The sequence below is a fragment of the Vulpes lagopus genome, chromosome 12 (genome assembly GCF_018345385.1).
Source record: "Vulpes lagopus strain Blue_001 chromosome 12, ASM1834538v1, whole genome shotgun sequence".
NCBI lineage: Eukaryota > Metazoa > Chordata > Mammalia > Carnivora > Canidae > Vulpes > Vulpes lagopus.
In genome coordinates this window covers 27,588,507-27,605,437 of record NC_054835.1, presented here as the reverse complement: position 1 = coordinate 27,605,437, position 16,931 = coordinate 27,588,507, and the positions used below count along the sequence as shown (strand labels likewise).

The 16,931-nt window shown below is 43.6% G+C and overlaps 1 protein-coding gene across 4 annotated transcripts in view; it reads left to right on the top strand.

The window, feature by feature from the left end:
* YPEL2 (yippee like 2) overlaps nucleotides 1–16,931 on the top strand; it is a 63,338-nt gene that overhangs the window by 10,942 nt on the left and 35,465 nt on the right. For 2 of the 4 annotated variants that reach the window (XM_041724760.1, XM_041724763.1), the window contains exons 2-3: nucleotides 1,996–2,173; nucleotides 9,542–9,855. In XM_041724760.1, coding sequence (XP_041580694.1) covers nucleotides 9,739–9,855 — 117 coding nt within the window. In that variant the 5' untranslated portion in view covers nucleotides 1,996–2,173; nucleotides 9,542–9,738. The remainder of the gene's footprint in view (nucleotides 1–1,995; nucleotides 2,174–9,541; nucleotides 9,856–16,931) is intronic. The other 2 variants (XM_041724759.1, XM_041724761.1) reach the window with 1 other exon arrangement.

Sequence of the window (16,931 nt, the reverse complement as noted above, 5' to 3'; positions counted from 1 at the left end):
CCAGTGTGGGAGACAGATGTGTGAACAATGTGATGGAGCACCATTCAGGAGAAAAGAATTTCTTGCATGCTGGAAAAAGGGGGCTCCCACCTCTTCTTAGGGTCTTATTTGGGTATTAAGGGATGAGCAGGCATTTACCAGGCAGTGAAGATAGGTTAAGGCTTTGCAGGAGGCTGAACCAACTTGGGAAAAGGTAGTGAGTGAACGAGGTCGGTCTACTGGGGAAACAGGTTTAGAGTGAGCTGGGAAGGTGATGGTGAAGATAGGAGAATCAGCCCCGTTTCTTGGTGCCATCTGAGGGGTTGGACCTTTTCCTATAGGCTGCTAGGAAACCACTGGAGGTTTTGAAACATGAGAGATGTGATCAGAGTATTGTATAAATAGAATTCTAGAATGGGCTTGAGAGGTAAAAGCTGAGTCAGGGAGACCAGTTTAGGAAGTTGTCACATGAATTCAGGATGAGGGAGGGTAGGGCTTACACACATCCAGGTGTGAAGATGGATATGGGAAAATGGATTACAGAGCCAGAACCAATGGTCTAGGGCACTGATGGAGTGTGACATAGAAGGGAGAGAGAATAAAGGGTCGTTCCTGCTTTGGCAACTGGGCCTTTAGGAGAAAGGAACAGAATTAGAGTATAGGTGGTAGAAGCCAGGGGAAGGGGAAAGATGGTGCTGGCTTTGGATGCATTTGGTGTGAAGTGCCTTCCTAGAAGCCAGTTAGAGACATCTTTTAGAAAGGGATCCAGGTTTCAGGAGCAGGAGGCAGAGGTTTAGAAGACTTGGGTGTGGATGGGAATGTGCTCATCATGGGGAACAGGCAGTCAGGCACATGGTGGAAGCACTTCAAAGGAGAGGGAGGAAGGAAGGAAGAACAGCCAGGGAGACTGAGGCTGAGAGAGAGAGAGGAGGCAGGAGAGGCTTGAAGAGGCAGAAGGGGAGTGTTTAACAGAAAAAGCAGGCTGAAGCAGCCACAAGAGAGCTAACTGAATACAACACCAAGGCCAAATAGTGTTAGCATTCAACAGTATTAGTATTGGGACTTGGCATGTTGGAGGCTGCCCATGTTTTGTAACTTAAAAGCCTGGTTGTGATAAATGATATTCATGGAGCTTTGCCAGAAGTTTCTGTAGCTCTTCCATTCCTCTGGAGAATCTATATCACTGGATAAAGCCAGATCATCAGAAAGTCATGGTCTTGGGCTGTCTTGATTTGATCCCCATGTAGAATCCCTTTTACTGAATTGCCCTTTGGTGTTAACTGTTAGGCCGTGCATTTTCATGGAGGGACCTCTAAGAAACAGACTTGTAAGAGTTTTATGGTAGGAATTATTGGTGTGTGCTGAAGGTCTTGTCTATTGGGTTCACTGCTCATCATCTCCTCTGCAGTCATGCATAGGAGAAATGTCTTAGAAAATCTGTAGCTTGAATAACCAAGATTTATAGGAATTATGAACCTTATAACTACTGATATTTTCTTTTCTGCTTTGCTTACTGGGGAGCTCAAAGCCAAATATGCAATAGAAATTCAATTAATATTTTGCAACTTAAAGCATGCATTTCTCTGGCCTGACTCTCTTTGTGTTCTTACATTTTTCTTACCCTAATTTCTTTATTTTAAAGTATCATTTATGTTTTTGTAAGTTACCTTAAGTTCTCTTTGGAGTTGGGAGTTGTATCAAAAACAGAAGGAAGTCATTGATGAACTTTAGCCAAGCGTCCTTGGTAATGAATCTTCAGACAGATCATTTGTGCTTTTTACCTATTTTTTTTTTTTATGGAAATGTAGAAACAACCCAAAGTAATATCTGATCTCTTCAGAGCCAGCTAGTAACAGTTACGTCTGATATCTAGTGAATTACATGCAAGTGTCAGGATGTTTAAGGGGAAGAACCTCTTCTATGCAGATGTTCTAACAGATGCAGTCCTCATGTGGGACCTCCCCAGGCAGAGTGATGAATTAAGGTCCTTGTGGTAATCTATTGCTCTGCTAACAGATGTTGCAAAGGCACCGTCCAGCAGCCATTTCTGAGTGGACTCTGCACGACTGACATGTTCTGTGACCTCGCTGAAACCAAGGTCTTACCACAATGAAGGATGTTGGATGGATACTGTACTCTGGGGCAGGATTCGGCTGGCAGAGACATCATTACAACATGGAATCAGGATTTTAAGGTCCGAAGGAATCCTAGCAATCATGTAGGATTATCATCTGATAGATAATCCCTGTGAAATCAAGACTAGGCCCTGTGTCCAGGGTAGAGATGAATGGTTGGCTTTGTTTATGAAAGACCATGGTTCCTTGAATATCCAAGCTGGCTTTTATTATCATCTGGATGAATTTGAAGTACCACCTGGGTCCGGTGCTATACACAGTAGGTAACTATGAAATGATGACCCTGATCTTGTGTGTCTTGCTGGTCAGCTCCGTAGTAGTTATAATAGGGGTATTTCAGTGAAGTTTTTAGTGGTGGCCCCATCCTGGGAGGAGTTGAGTCAGTGTGGGCTGCAGAGGTAACTTTTCTACTATGCTACATGATGGCGTGGTTCATTGTTTGGAATGATATAGCAATAATTTCAGATCCCCAGCTAAGCTTAAACCAGTGTACCTTTAAGTGGATCACTGTAGGCCCTAACCCTCTAACCACCATGAGTCAACGAGGGAGATAGGAACACTGCTCTTTTGAGTCCTGTGAATAGGAACAGTTCCCGTGCTTTTTTTCCCTTGCTGGTAAGGACGATTATAGCTAATCAAGGTTCTTGAATGTTAACTCAGGTGCCAGGTGCTATGCTGAATGCTTCACTTGCAGTATCTCATTTGATTTCTTTATCTCCTCCATGAGGTAGGCACTGTTGTTATTCCTTTTCGGGCAACTTGCCCAGTGGTGATGCAGCCAGTGAGAGAAAACGAGACTAGATCCAAGTCCATTGGCCTCTAAACCCTATAATCCCTCACCAGTGGACTACACTTCCAGCCACTTATTTGATGGTCCAGGGAAACTGGGTTTCTCCACTCTTGGGTCTGGGTTCAGGATTCTGGTGAGATTAGGATTTGGGAAGGAGGACCTTCCTCCTGGGATAGAAGCCTTCAATCCCACAGTTTATTTTTTCTGTCTCCCAGTCCTAGAAATGGCTCACCTGGTCCTTTTCCACTGCCACCTTTTATTGCCTCCAACTAGAACTTCTGTCTTTCTCGATACATGTATATATTTAACCTAGCCTCCCCACAAAGGCAAAGAATGGACCTGGAGGTCAATGACAGGCCTCTGATTAATACCCAGGACTTAGAAATCTCCTATAGCCCAGAAGAACCATAGTTCTGGGCATCTCTGCACAGGATCTGAATGGGGGCTGTCAGAGGAGAATAATATTTCATGGGCCCTGGGGACCCAGAGTAACTTTGTTTCCTACCTCATTACTTGGAGGGGGAAGGGAAGGACTTCAGTCACGTCTGCTACCACATGGGTTGGTGAACTGGTCTAGTCAGCAGCCTGACGGGAGGCAGAGGGAGGCAGTAATGGCTGCTACTGTGTGTTCTGTGCTGCTGAGGCCAGGCAGTACAAGAATGTGGTCCCTACTCTTAGAGCTTACCTCTAGTAGAGGATCCAGAGTCAGAAAAGGATAATTTTAGTTTTGATAGGATAAGTGTTAAGATAGAAGTGAGCCCAGGGGAAGGACTAGTAAGCCCCATGTTAAAGGGCATTTGAGTGGAGCCTTTTTTTCTTTTTTTAAAAGATTTTATTTCTTTACTTGACAGAGAGAACAAGCTGGGGAAGTGGCAGGAAGAGGGAGAGGGAGAAGCAGGCTCCCGGCTGAGTAGGGAGCCCGATGTGAGGCTCTATCCAAGGACCTGATCAAAGGCAGATGCTTAATTGACTGAGCCACCCAGGCATCCCTGAGCTAATGGGCAAGTTTAAGGGCCTAGCGAGGACAGGTAGGAAGAACGCATCAGGCCGAGGGAATGGTATCAACAAAACTGTGGAAGGGTGAAATATAAGCATGGTCTTTTAGGGGATACTAAAGGAGTTTGGTTGCCAAATCTGAGCGCTTAGAGTCCCTGACACAAGGTAGACCCTTAAGTGTCAGTTTAAAAGATAGGAGTATAGAGAATGAAGTGGTAAAGATGAGTCTGAAGCAATTCGTGTCAGTGGTATATGGTTGTCAGTGGTAGTACACACCTGGAACTTAGTGTGTACTTACTATATGCAGGTGCACATGTGGGTATTAGCTTAGCTAATCCTCACAGAGCTTTATGAGATTGATATTATTATTTTCTAATGAGGAAATCATGGTCCAGAGAGGTTAAGTAAACTTGCCCGTGGTCACACAGCTTGTATAGGATAAAACTGAGATTTGAAACCCTTGAATAAGATTCTAGAACCCATCTTCTAAACTACTACCCACTATTGTCTTTCTGAAGGCCATCAGAGTGGTCATGGTTAAATCTGCTTTTTTAATAGGTAACTGGTTGAACTGCAGAGGGTGGATTTAAGGGGGGAAAGAGGCTCAGAAGAAGCCTGATAGGGCTGTGTAAATCAGAGATGTTGTGTTCTTTGTACTTCTTTAGGGCCTGTAGGGAGTATGGCCACTGAGGAAGCCACCTCTTAGAAGGACCTCAATAGCAATTATGGAAACACTCCTATGGTTCCTCCAGTGTCATCATCTCTTTGTCTCATCTTGAGATGAGAAGTCTAGGTTTGGAGAGACATCACCTCAATAGTACCATCTCCTTTGGTGCCCGAGGACAAGCTAGAGTGTCCTCATGGAAGTGACAATGTAACTCAGGCCTCCTCTTCTTTTTTTAAGCAGCAGCATCTTTTTTTTTTTTTTTTAAATCACTAAGAGTAATAATAACTATAATTCTCTAATTCTCATGTGTGTTGCATGCCAGCATGTATGTACTCTGACATAATCTCATTTGCTGCTTATAACCCTGTGTGTGTTGGTATCAGTTGGGGGAGCGGAGGGTCCAGTGGTTGAGCAACTTGCCAGAGGTCACTGAGCTAGAATGGAGTAGAGGTGGTTTGTGATTCCATGGGCCACTTCTTTTCCAAGCAGTCTTGGCCCATCCTCTACCAAAACACCTGACAAAAACAACAATGGGATGGTCCCCTCCTGTGGCTGGAGGTGTTACTTCCTCTAGTGAGTTCCGCCTTCTGAGTTCTACCTTCCCTCATTCATTGAGTCCCTTCATGGCTTACCTGGAGAATCTGTACCTCCTAACCCTCCATCCTGGGGACACTCAGAACTTTCTCTTTTAAGTTTCAGCTGCTTTTACAGCTCTTCGTGGAAAAGGTCCATCAGGTGGGACAGCCAGGTTTGCTGTGTGCTTCCTATGCCTTTGGCTCTCAAAGTAAGATATCTGAGGCCTTTGTTTTTAATCATAATAGTTCACATCTTTTCTTTCAATGCTGATCAGCAGGAGCCAGCTGGGGGTGGTAGCAAATCTTCCTTTAATTTCCACTGTGATGGATTATTGCTTCACTTAAATTTATGTTTAATTTGTACATATGCCCCGAGGCTTTCTAAATATCAAGTTTGTTTGATTATTGTTGGAAATCAATTTGGACTCCACAGTTTGTTGGACTCTATGGGTTGTACTTATGAAGCCCCATGGAGCTATGGCCCTATTACAAGTACCAAGGTCCAAAAATCAAAATGTGAGTTCTGCAGCCCCATACCCTTAATTTTTTCTTTTAAAGAAAAAAATTCAGGGCACCTGAGTGGCTCAGTCAGTTAAGCATCTGACTTCTTCAGCTCAGGTCTTCATTTCAGGGTCTGCTCAGCAGGGAGTCTGCTTGTCCCTCTCCCCCTGCTTCTCCCCCTGCTCATGAGCTTCCTCTCTCTCAAGGAAGAGAGAGGAAGAAAGAAAGGAGGAAAGAAAGGAAAGGAAACCATCAATTTTTACCCTCTTTCTGAGAATTGACCCAAAGAAGCAGCTTTTAAAATTTTCCCTCAGGAGGGAAGAAGACAATAATAGGTGATTGTATTTCAGACCTAGCTGTTACCTCTTTTCTGTGACAACCTACTCTCTCTCTCAGGCACAAGGACCCTCTCTTGATTCTGCTTCAGCGTGCTTTCTATTTACTCCTCTCACTGCTTCCAGCTTGCCCTGTAGCGGTTGGATGAGATGCATATTTCAACAAGCCACTTGTTCTTTCCTTACTTTTTTGGAAAAGAGTCACCTTTTGGATGCCTGTAAATTCCTGTTAAAGAGGGAGAAGAGCAGAGTGATCCTGAAACAGCAAAGTCTTATGTGGCTCCTTGGCACTATGGGGTTTCTCTAGTACCAAGGAACCTGGGACATTGCTTATGGGGTCAATTTTTCTCTTGTCTGAAGTTCAGAGCTATGGTGTTTGATAAATGTGTATATGGGTACGTGTTTGTGTGTGACATGTTCACATTTAGTACAGACTATAAATGCTTATTCCTCAGAAGGTAGCTTTGAACAAGTTTTGGAATTTGGATTTGAAGCTGAGCATAACCAGAAACCCTTGCCAGCCTGCAAACTTCTTTTTCCCACCCCTACAGAAGAGAAGTGAGAGAAGAAATAATTCTACTCTGGGGAAATGCATAATTTAGAAGCTGTCTGCATGTATAAGAAAACAGACTCTGTGGCTATTCTGTAAACCCAGACTGGCAGCCAGGGCTCGTTGTTTCCTTTTCTTTCTTCAGTGTTTGTATAAGACTGATGGGACCCGTGCTCTGAGTGCTCCCCACTGGGCAGCTAAAGCTGTGTGGACTTCAGAAGCTGGCCTGAGGCAAGCCTCCAGCTCATTTTGCTGCCTGTCTTTCCTAGTCTTTACCCTGACCTACCACCCCTTCCTTTCCTGGAGATATTATCCTTCCTGAGAGCAAAACAGGGGTATTGGAAAGTTCAAGGGTATTTCAGGAAACCTCAAGCAGGATACTTGGCTCTTTCTACCACCTGTAACACCTCAACACCCTGAACACCCAACACCATTGATTTTTTTTATTTTCTTTTTTTTTAATAAATTAATTTTTTATTAAAATTTACCAACATACAGAATAACACCCAGTGCTCATCAAGTGTCCCCCTCAGTGCCCGCCACCCATGCACCCCCACCCCCCGCCCTCCTCCCCTTCCACCACCCCCAGTTCATTTCCCAGAGTTAGGAGTCTTTATGTTCTGTCTCCCTTTCTGATATTTCCCACACATCTCTTCTCCCTTCCCTTATATTCCCTTTCACTATTATTTATATTCCCCAAATGAATGAGAACATACACTGTTTGTCCTTCTCCGACTGACTTCACTCAGCATAATACTCTCCAGTTCCATCCACGTTGAAGCAAATGGTGGGTATTTGTCGTTTCTAATGGCTGAGTAATATTCCATTGTATACATAAACCACATCTTCTTTATCCATTCATCTTTCGATGGACACCGAGGCTCCTTCCACAGTTTGGCTATTGTGGACATTGCTGCTAGAAACATCGGGGTGCAGGTGTCCCGGCGTTTCATTGCATCTGAATCTTCGGGGTAAATCCCCAACAGTGCAATTGCTGGGTCGTAGGGCAGGTCTATTTTTAACTCTTTGAGGAACCTCCACACAGTTTTCCAGAGTGGCTGCACCAGTTCACATTCCCACCAACAGCCAACACCATTGATTGACCATGGGTTTTTGTTTTGACCGCATTCATCTTCCCTACTATCAGAGGATGTCCAGGGTGAGAAGGAGGGGCTCTGGATCTAAGGGGTCATGTGTCTTCCTTCCTCATCTCCTGTTATGGCCAGGCCTAACTCCCAGGAAAAGCTGGGGAAACTAATTCTCAACCTCCATATTCTTCCAAGTACTTCTGTAATGTTCAGTTTCACCTGATTTCACATCTTTAAAAATAGTGGTGGGTGGATCAAGTAGGGAAGACACCATGCCTGGGCTCTTGTCTGAATCCCTTTAGCAGTTGGACATCTTATGTGTAATTGGCCACCCTGAGTGTGGAGTGCTCTGTGGCTCAGGACTGCACAAAGGGACATGCAGTGTAAGAGTAGTGTGACCACTGTTGTCCTTCAGTCTAGAGCTGACCAGTGCTGTTGGCAACTCAGGAAGATGTACAGAGACCCAGGGATACGGTACTTTCAGTGACTGCTATGGTGGGAAAGATGTCAGCATCCATTTGGGAAAATTTGGTTAGTAAGGTTTAGAGGAAAAAGAGAACTATGATTTGCAGCTTTCTCTAAACATCTAGATGGATCCCAGACATAATCCAGCAAGGAAGATCTGATTTTGTTTGTCTTCCTCCCCCATCTTTCTAAATAATTTTATCTTCAAAGCATGATGCAGGCATTAATTAACAGGGTGACTCTCCTGGGAGGTAGGCAAGTGGGAACACCATCCCTATTAGTGAAGCCCAGGGAATAGGCAGGCCCAGAAGCTTCAGGGAGGGGAGCCAGAGAAGCAGAGTGTGTACTGGACCTTGGGGCTTTGCCCTCAGACCTTTATTTGGACATAGTCTGGAAACCACCCACTTTCTCAGTGCCCTGGTGCCCAATAGAATAAAATTACTGAGGCAATGGCAGGAGAGCTGTTTGGTGCTATGGGATGACTAATGGAAACTTTGAGGATTGAGGAGAAATTCTGTTAAAATTCACTGTCCTTGTGAATTTTGGTTGCAGAAGTCTGAGTATGCCATTTGTTTCATTCATTTGCTTGCTTGCTTTTCAAACAAAAAAGTACTAAGCATCTATTTCTGGGCAAGGTATGGCAAAGGAAATAATTTCTCCCAAAAGAGCTTGCTAGCTGTGAGGGACCTTGCTGGTTGGGAACCTTTGTATCATGCTTAGTCTCAAGCAAAGGGTAGTGTGAGGTTTGTGGCCTCTGTAGGTGGTGATTTTAAGTGTTGGAAGACTCCTGGCATCTGGAGATTGATTAGAAATATATGCCTGTTGATATAATGATTTTGTAGAGGCTAAACTTTCCTTTTTTTTTTTTTAATTTTTATTTATTTATGATAGTCACAGAGAGAGAGAGAGGCAGAGACACAGGCGGAGGGAGAAGCAGGCTCCATGCACCGGGAGCCTGATATGGGACTCGATCCCGGGTCTCCAGGATCGCGCCCTGGGCCAAAGGCAGGCGCCAAACCGCTGGGCCACCCAGGGATCCCGAGGCTAAACTTTCCTTTTCGTTTAGTCCCTTTTCTTGGTTGGCTCAGAAGAAGAGGCTTCTTAGGAGTCTTCTCCCTGGGGCTACAGGTGGCATATCCTTAATCCTGGCCTTTTCTAGGGTTCCCTAAGAATAGTGATCATGCCAGTTTCGAAATGTTGGTTGAGGGTACCTAGGGTAACTGCTGAGAACCTTGGGTTGATATTGAACCTCCAACTCTAGAAAAGCAGCAACACTGGGATCTTCAGTAGTTTAGTTTCATTCTCACAATTGGACATCTTGGCAATGATGGTAAGAAACAGAGGAGTCATTTCTTCCTGTAAATGTTGCCATCTCTGTTGGGTGGTAGTTGGACTCTACTTGCTTTGCAGGAAGTCCTGTTCCATCAACTAATGATATTCCCCTTATCTTGGTACTGCAGGCTGCTGAGAACCAGCCCTAGACCTCTGCTTGAGGGTCCTTCCTCTGAAGACATCACCAGTGTGTGGAGCCTGCCCCACACCTACCCCCTGCCAAACCACGGCCTTTACCTGTGTCTTTCGGTGTTTCCCGTGCGATCCATCCTGTGGGAGTGCCTCGTGGGCCACTCCAGAGTTCACCCCAAGATCAGCGGCGCCAATGGTGAAGATGACAAGATCCAAGACTTTCCAGGCATATCTGCCCTCCTGCCACCGGACCTATAGCTGCATTCACTGCAGAGCCCACTTGGCCAATCATGATGAGCTCATTTCTAAGGTATATGTTCTCTGTAGGCCTTCCTTGCCCTCCTCTGGGTGGGGGGACACTTCTGGTTCATAAGGTTGCACAGGTTTATAGTTCTCCCAAAGAACCTGGGATATTTGTATTTTGTTTTTTTGTACAGGGAGGGCTAACCTGCATGGCTCTCTCACTCAACTGAGAGATAACTGAGTTGGAGGGATGATGTACTAGTTAAATTTGTAATTTTGGAAATTAGATGTCATCCCTTTTGGAGGATGGGGGGCTGGTGGCTCATAGGCTGGAGGGGAGAGGGACTGAGGAGTGATTGGAACCTCTCACTTGGCTGGCTTAGCTAAGTTTGCAGCTAAATGCTATGTAGAGTGCTGCCTGCCTGGAAAATGAACTCTAAGAAAGGTGGTAGGGGCAGGGTATCTTGTAGGAGGGACCTTTTAGCTGAGATGAGAGGATTGCCTTCCAAGCTCCCTGGGAAGGTTATAAGACGGTTGGTTGAATTACTAAAATGAGTGGCCTTTGGGGAGGACCAAAAGAAGCTTGGTAAAGAGCTGACCAATTGGCCTCAGGGATCTTTAGGGGTTCTACACTGTATTTTACCTCATGTAACACTTGGTCATAATCAGAAGAATAGAACCCTATCTTCCTGGAAAAGCTTTAGCAACTGTTTCCTACAATTGGGTTGGGGGGATTATGAATCAATAAACCCAACATCCCAGTGGGCAGTCTAGGAAGTGTCTCCTTCAAGGCAGTATTTTCAAGGGAACTCCCTCCTGGCCCTAAATTCCCATGGAGGAGAAGTGGGTTTTACTAGGCTGCACAAAAAAGAGAAAGATTATGAGGACCTTTTCTCTTTAAAAAGCATCCTTCCTCAGAACTTGGGACTTCATAACATTAAAAAACAAACAAACAACTTTTATACACACCTAGACTAAATAAAAAAAAAAAATAGTGTTCTTGATCTGCTTTCAAGAGCTGTTAGAAAAGGTGGCATCATTTTCTCAGCCTCTGGCTTGGTACTACCAGCCAGAGAGGTATGAAAGATCAGTAGTTCTAGAACAGTCCTGTCCGGCTGGCTGATCTGATAGGAAGTAAAGGAGGCTGTTTGAATAACCATGTCTGTGGTTGTGGGGCTTCTCAAATCAGAACTGAGGACAGAAGTCCTCCTCTTATGTCCATTCCAAGATCTAGGGTTACCACAGAGCTTGAACCCTAGAGCCCTCAGAATCTTAGCCTCTGGACCACTTTCACTTCTCTAGGTTTCTGCTAATCACTCTCTTTTATGCCATTTATGTTCCATCCACCCTATAGCTTCCTTCTCTATTGGCCTCATCTTGTCTCAGGTTCTTCTTGAATCTTTTGGGAACCCCTTAAGTCTGGAATTTGGATGTGGGAGGCTGTGTCAGTGAGGGAAGAGAAGAGTTAGTCCCCCTTGCCTTGGAAGGGGGCCGGCAAGCTTGCAGGGAAAATGTAAGCTGTCCTATTTCTGGAACTCTCCAGAGAAAATAGAAGCCAAGTCATCTTTTTAATACCAGGAGAAAGTGCTATGTATCATAAGAAACTGAGGTAACAATAAAATAAATGTATTTTAGCACCTTCTATGTACTAAAAACTGCTAGTTGACACTTTAAACTGTTATCTCACTTAACCCTCATAAGAAAACTTTAAGGGAGGTGATGTTAATCTTATTTTATGGATGGAGAAGTTGAGACTCCTACAGGCTGTCCAAGAATGCAAATTGGAGGCCCAAAGAAGAGAGAGCAGTTACTTTGAGCACCTTCAGGAAGGATTTCTGGAAAAGGTGGTGTTTAAGCTGGGCCTTGTTAGATGGACAGAACATGTGGAGATGGTAGTGGCCTTCTACACTGAGATTTGAGATTTGAAGCTGGTATTCTGGGCCTCGGACAATCTGGCCTTTTTTGAATGAAGTTTCTTGCCAGTTCCTTGCTTTATGTTCCAACCACTTGGAACTAAACAACCTCCCTGAATATGCAGATGGGGGTATTTTAGGCCTCTGCACTTCAGCCAACAGCAGCCGTTTTCCTTCACCTCTTTCCTCTCTCCCAGGAGCCTTTGTATGTTCTCTCTCACCTGGGACCTTGTCTACTAGTTTTGCATCTCTGGGTCAGAACCTGACCCATCGCAAGAGCTCAGGAAATTATCAAATAAACAGATGGGTGGAGCTTGAGCCTTGGGAGAAGACAAGTGATGAGCAAAAAAACGTCTGTTGGCCTCATGTCCTCCTTCCTGCCCCTTCTGGGGCAGAAAGGCTCATTCACAAGTCCAAGCCAAAGTCAGCACAGGCTTCAGTTTCATTGGCTACAACCGGCACACAGATGGGGTGCATTAGAGCTTGATGATTTAAAGAGTTGGGTTAAATGCCTGGCTGTGGGGAGGGAATGAGAGAACTGTGGCTGGCATTGCACAAAGATTCCTTTATTTCACTCCACAGCCACCCCCAGCGTTAAATAATCTATAGATTCTTATGCAGGTCCCCTTAATGGAAAGATTGTTGCCCCAGCCCCCTCCTTGAAAAATAGGCCTTTCTTTTCATTTTTGTTTCTCTCTCCCATTTAAGAAAGTTCAGGGGTAGAATGTTTCTCCTGTTCTCCCCTCTTGACACAATCTCCTATGTGGTTTCAGAATCTGCCCAGTGGGAGTTAGGAGCTGGGAAGCAGATAACTGGAGCAGCAGTGTAATTAAATGATACTTTGTACTTGTAATAGAGCCTTTCATCTGGAAGCTTGACATTCCGTTGTTTGGTTTAAAAAAAAAAAAAAGAAAAAAAAGAAGTGTGTCTGACTTCATTATGGAGATGGCAACACAAAGGTCCAGAGAACTAAAACTCTAGTCGGCTAGTAGAGAACTGGGAACAAAATCAGGACTTTGGGCTCCCATGGAAATGTGTGATTGTAATGTTTTGAACAATTAGGATCTATCCTGATATGGTGCAAAGAATCCTCCACTAGTTTTTCTGCCTTCCCAGCTTGCTATAAGCCCCAGAGGCCTCATTGCTTGGAATCAACTGTCCAACCTCAAGTCTCAGTTTCTCACTAATAAAATGAGTGAAGTAATATTTGCTGCTGTATGTAATGCCTAGTAGCTAGCACTTACTGTGTGCTTACTATGTGCCATCTCCATAACAGTCCTATGAGGTAGGCATACCTTATTTGAAGGTAGAGTGAGGAGGTTTACCTCACTGGGTTGTTATGAGACTGGATGAGATCATGGGTGTGTGGGTGGTTGGCAAATCACAAAGCTCCTATGCAAATAGAAAGTAGTCCCTTTGCTTGTCTTGGTTTGCTGTCCAAAGGAGGTTTGGAGGGGGTGGAGGGGATTGTTCTTGCCTGATACCAAGCAAATTTGGTCTAGCCAAGATAGTTTCACTTTAGAATGTAGAGCCCAGGAGTTGGATTTCTCAAAAGGCCATGGAAGCAAAGTTGTATGTGTTTGCACAAAGGTAACACAGCATTTTCTCTGTAGGATGGGGATAGGGGGCCTCTTTGAATTGATGATGGAACTATCTAGGGAATGTGCTGAGACATCCTACATTTTCTTTCTTAGGGGGGTGTTGTGGTCTAAATACTGGAGTGTTTGCAGGCAGAGGTATTTTAAGTTGGCATGAGGAATTGCTCATATTGTTTTTCTCACTTAATGGTGCAAGCCCCATTATGAAAATATACTTGGGTTATAAAATAATAATAGTTTCAATTGGACCAGCTAGTTGCCCCAAGCAAGAAAAATCTAATGTTCATTTCAGTGGGAACTGGCTGTTAAAGAAAGCTGGATCGTCATAAGCTTTTCTGTGAAAATTTTCTGTGATCCTTCCTTTGCTTCCCTCCTGCTGACCCCATCACCCTTTGATGGCTTTGTGAAATAGGCTATTTGGGAATGGTGAATTGGATTAATCTCTCACAAACTCACTTTGGGAATGGTGGCTTCATTCCAAGACACAGTTTGCTCTAGTGTTCTAGGTGCAGTGGTGTCCAGTCCAGAGGTGAGGCAGAAATCTCTTCACCATCCAAAGCTATATAAATTACTGTATCAAATATTCAAGTCAGATTATCGCCTGGTGACAAGTACAGAATTCCCAGAACTATGGGTCATCTAGTCTAGCCTCTTTTCCTGAGGAAAAGGGCCACAGACAATTCAGTGACTGGCCTGAGGTTCCACAGCCTTACTGCCAGACATCTCTATCTCACACCCCCTCAGCTGTGCTCTGTGTGAGGAGCACTGGCTGTTTTTCAAGCCCTGGGCCTCCATCTGAGGTTGGGCACTTTTAGGAGGACAGTTCTTTTGTTTCCTCTTGGGTTCCATCGGGTTTACAGTAGTAGCATTTTGGATTTACCTGCCTGCCTAGATGTAAGATGCAGCATTGCTTTGAGAAAAGTGGCAGGGAGGAAGATGTTCTGAAGCCATGTATTGGTCTTCTGGCTACCGAGAAGTCCACCCTGCCTGCTGTTTCCTACCTCTGCTTCTGAGACCTAGTGTTCCACACCAGTGATTCTCAAGAAGACCTGTACCCCTAACACAGTGGCCTAGAGGTATTAGACTTGGAGGGGTGCTGGTACGGAGGTACAGAAATATGTTCCATCCTTTCTGTTCTACTTATCGGGGATTTGTTTCTCTTAATTTACGCTGTCCACCAGCTTGTCTTTAATGTCTAATAAATATCCTAGAAAATTGATGTAAAGAATACATACAAGAATAGGATTTCTAAAAATCCACTAATTTCTTTTAAGTGTCTTGAAAAATTATAGTGAACTTTGGATTGTATGTAGTAGTGTTGATGGCTGCTGTGTCACATCAAGTAGCATAATTCATGAAGAATATGTACAATAAGATATGTCTCTTGAAGATAATTCTGAGCTTTTCTAACTTGCAAAAAAATATGAATTCTAATTTTATTAATTGAAAGATTTTTGGTATCTACTAGATATGTGAGAATGCCTTTTACAAAAACTATAATTCAATAAAATTAGTATTCCTATTCCAGCAGGAGGAAAAAACATTAGATTGTATATAAACATATAAATGTCCATATCATAGAAAGTGAAAATTTTGTTTCTACAATACTGGGATCTATAAGTGTACCAGAGTGACTGATTTAAGAAAAATGAGGTTGAGAACAACCATGTTGGTAGGACCCACACCATAGTGGGTACCTTTGCTTCTTTTGTAATGTTGATAAAACATCATTGAACATTTGTTGATTTCCTGAAGACCATTTCTGAGGTACAGCAAAGGCAGAAATGATAAATTATGGGAAGAGTTCCAGAGTAAGCCAATAAGCTCTGTTTAAAAACACATTCAATTAGTAGGCTCCATGCCCAGTGTGGAGCCCAATGTGGGGCTTGAACTCAGGACCCTGAGATCATGAGATCAAGAGTCGGACACTTAACCTACAGAACCATCCAGGCACCCCCACTTTCAACTTAGCTTTTGTAAAGAAAATTACGTATTTAATCTAAAGTTACTGACTTCTTTTCCCCAACTATCTGACATTTAAAGCCCTAATCTTCTAATGAAGTATTATTTCTGGAGGAGGGCAAAAATCTGTTGATCCCTCAGGAAGGGGTGACAGGTAAACCAAGTCTATGCAGAAAAACTCCAAAGGGATATAGTTAAATGACAGTGTTCCTTGGTGAAAAGAAACCATTTGGAGCTTGTAAGATGTAATATTTTATGCTACTATCTTCTCTCCATAGGGAGGGAGATTGAATTACTTCAGGTGAGATAAGCCATAAATTAGTCTGGGATAATTTGTTTGTATAGCATGATTGCTCAAATATGGAACCACCTTAACTGGATCCAGAGGCCTCTGACATATGTGGGTAATGGCAGTGGGGACTGTGCCTATACTTGCTGTTTTGTCTCATTGGTTCTGTTCTGTCATTACACATCCACTAAATCTGTACTGTGTGTGTATGTAGCACTCTAGTAGTTTTAGAATATTACTCTCAGGGGTTTTATCCTCAAGGAACTTGGACTCTAGTTAAGAGATAATAGGTTCATAAGTTATTCTTTCTTGAAGTTTGTATTTCATCTTATGTTTATCTTAGAGCAGTTATCACAGTGTAACAGTGCATGTCTCCATTAGCTTGTGAACTGCTTGAGGAGATAATAGTGATACCATCTTTGTTTCTCTAGCACTCCACACAGCTCCTAAGACTGGTAGATTTTCAGTAAATATACGAATGAATGTCAGTACTCTGAAATAGAGACAGACATAGATGGTCTTAACTTGGGGCCCATGGACTGGCTTTAAGGGATCCCTGAAATTGTATGTTTAATTTCTGTGTGCATGTCTGTTTTTCAAGGGAGGGTTCCATAGCTTTCTTCAGGTTCTCAAAAGGTTGTTGACAAAAAAAAAAACCAAAAACAAAAAAAACCCTTAAGGTCCATCTGTCTAGAAATTGAAGTTCTGGGAAGACTTGGTAGAAGAAATGACATTGAAATGTGCTTTGAAGCAAGAATGTAGACACTTGGAAATGGGTGGGGAGGGGCCAGTAAAAAGAGCAGCACGAACAAAGAAGTGGAGGCAGGAAGCATGTGGGGAGCTTTAGGTCAGATACTGAAGAGCTATGTGAAAAGAGATCCAAGGAGTAGGTTGAAGCCAGATTGTTGGAAGAATAGAAGTCCTGATTTTATACTGCTGGCATTTGGGTGCCATTGAAACTTTTGAGCAAGTAGTGACACGACCAGAGCTTTGCAGATGTTGTGATGTGGTAGGTGAACTGCTAAAGAGGAGTTTGGAGATGGAGGAACTAGTGTGTATGCATTGCAGTGGTCTCTGGCTGTTTGGGGCACATGATGGTTATTCAGTGAAGATTTGTTGAGCATTGCTTGAGAAAGAAATACAAGCGTTCTAGGATTTTAAAAAACCTGCCATTTATAGTCACAAATAAGAGGGATTAAGTTCAGGAGGTCACACTCTTTGGATGGGAGGCAGACCGGTCCCATCGTCATGTCTGCTCCCTCTGAAAATTAATGATCTAGACACAAGTAGAATTGCTTACCAATTTATTATCAAAGGAGCTGCTAGGGACTAAGTCTGGTGAATCATCTGTGTTTTTTGCTGCGGACTGCAGGCAGCTGGA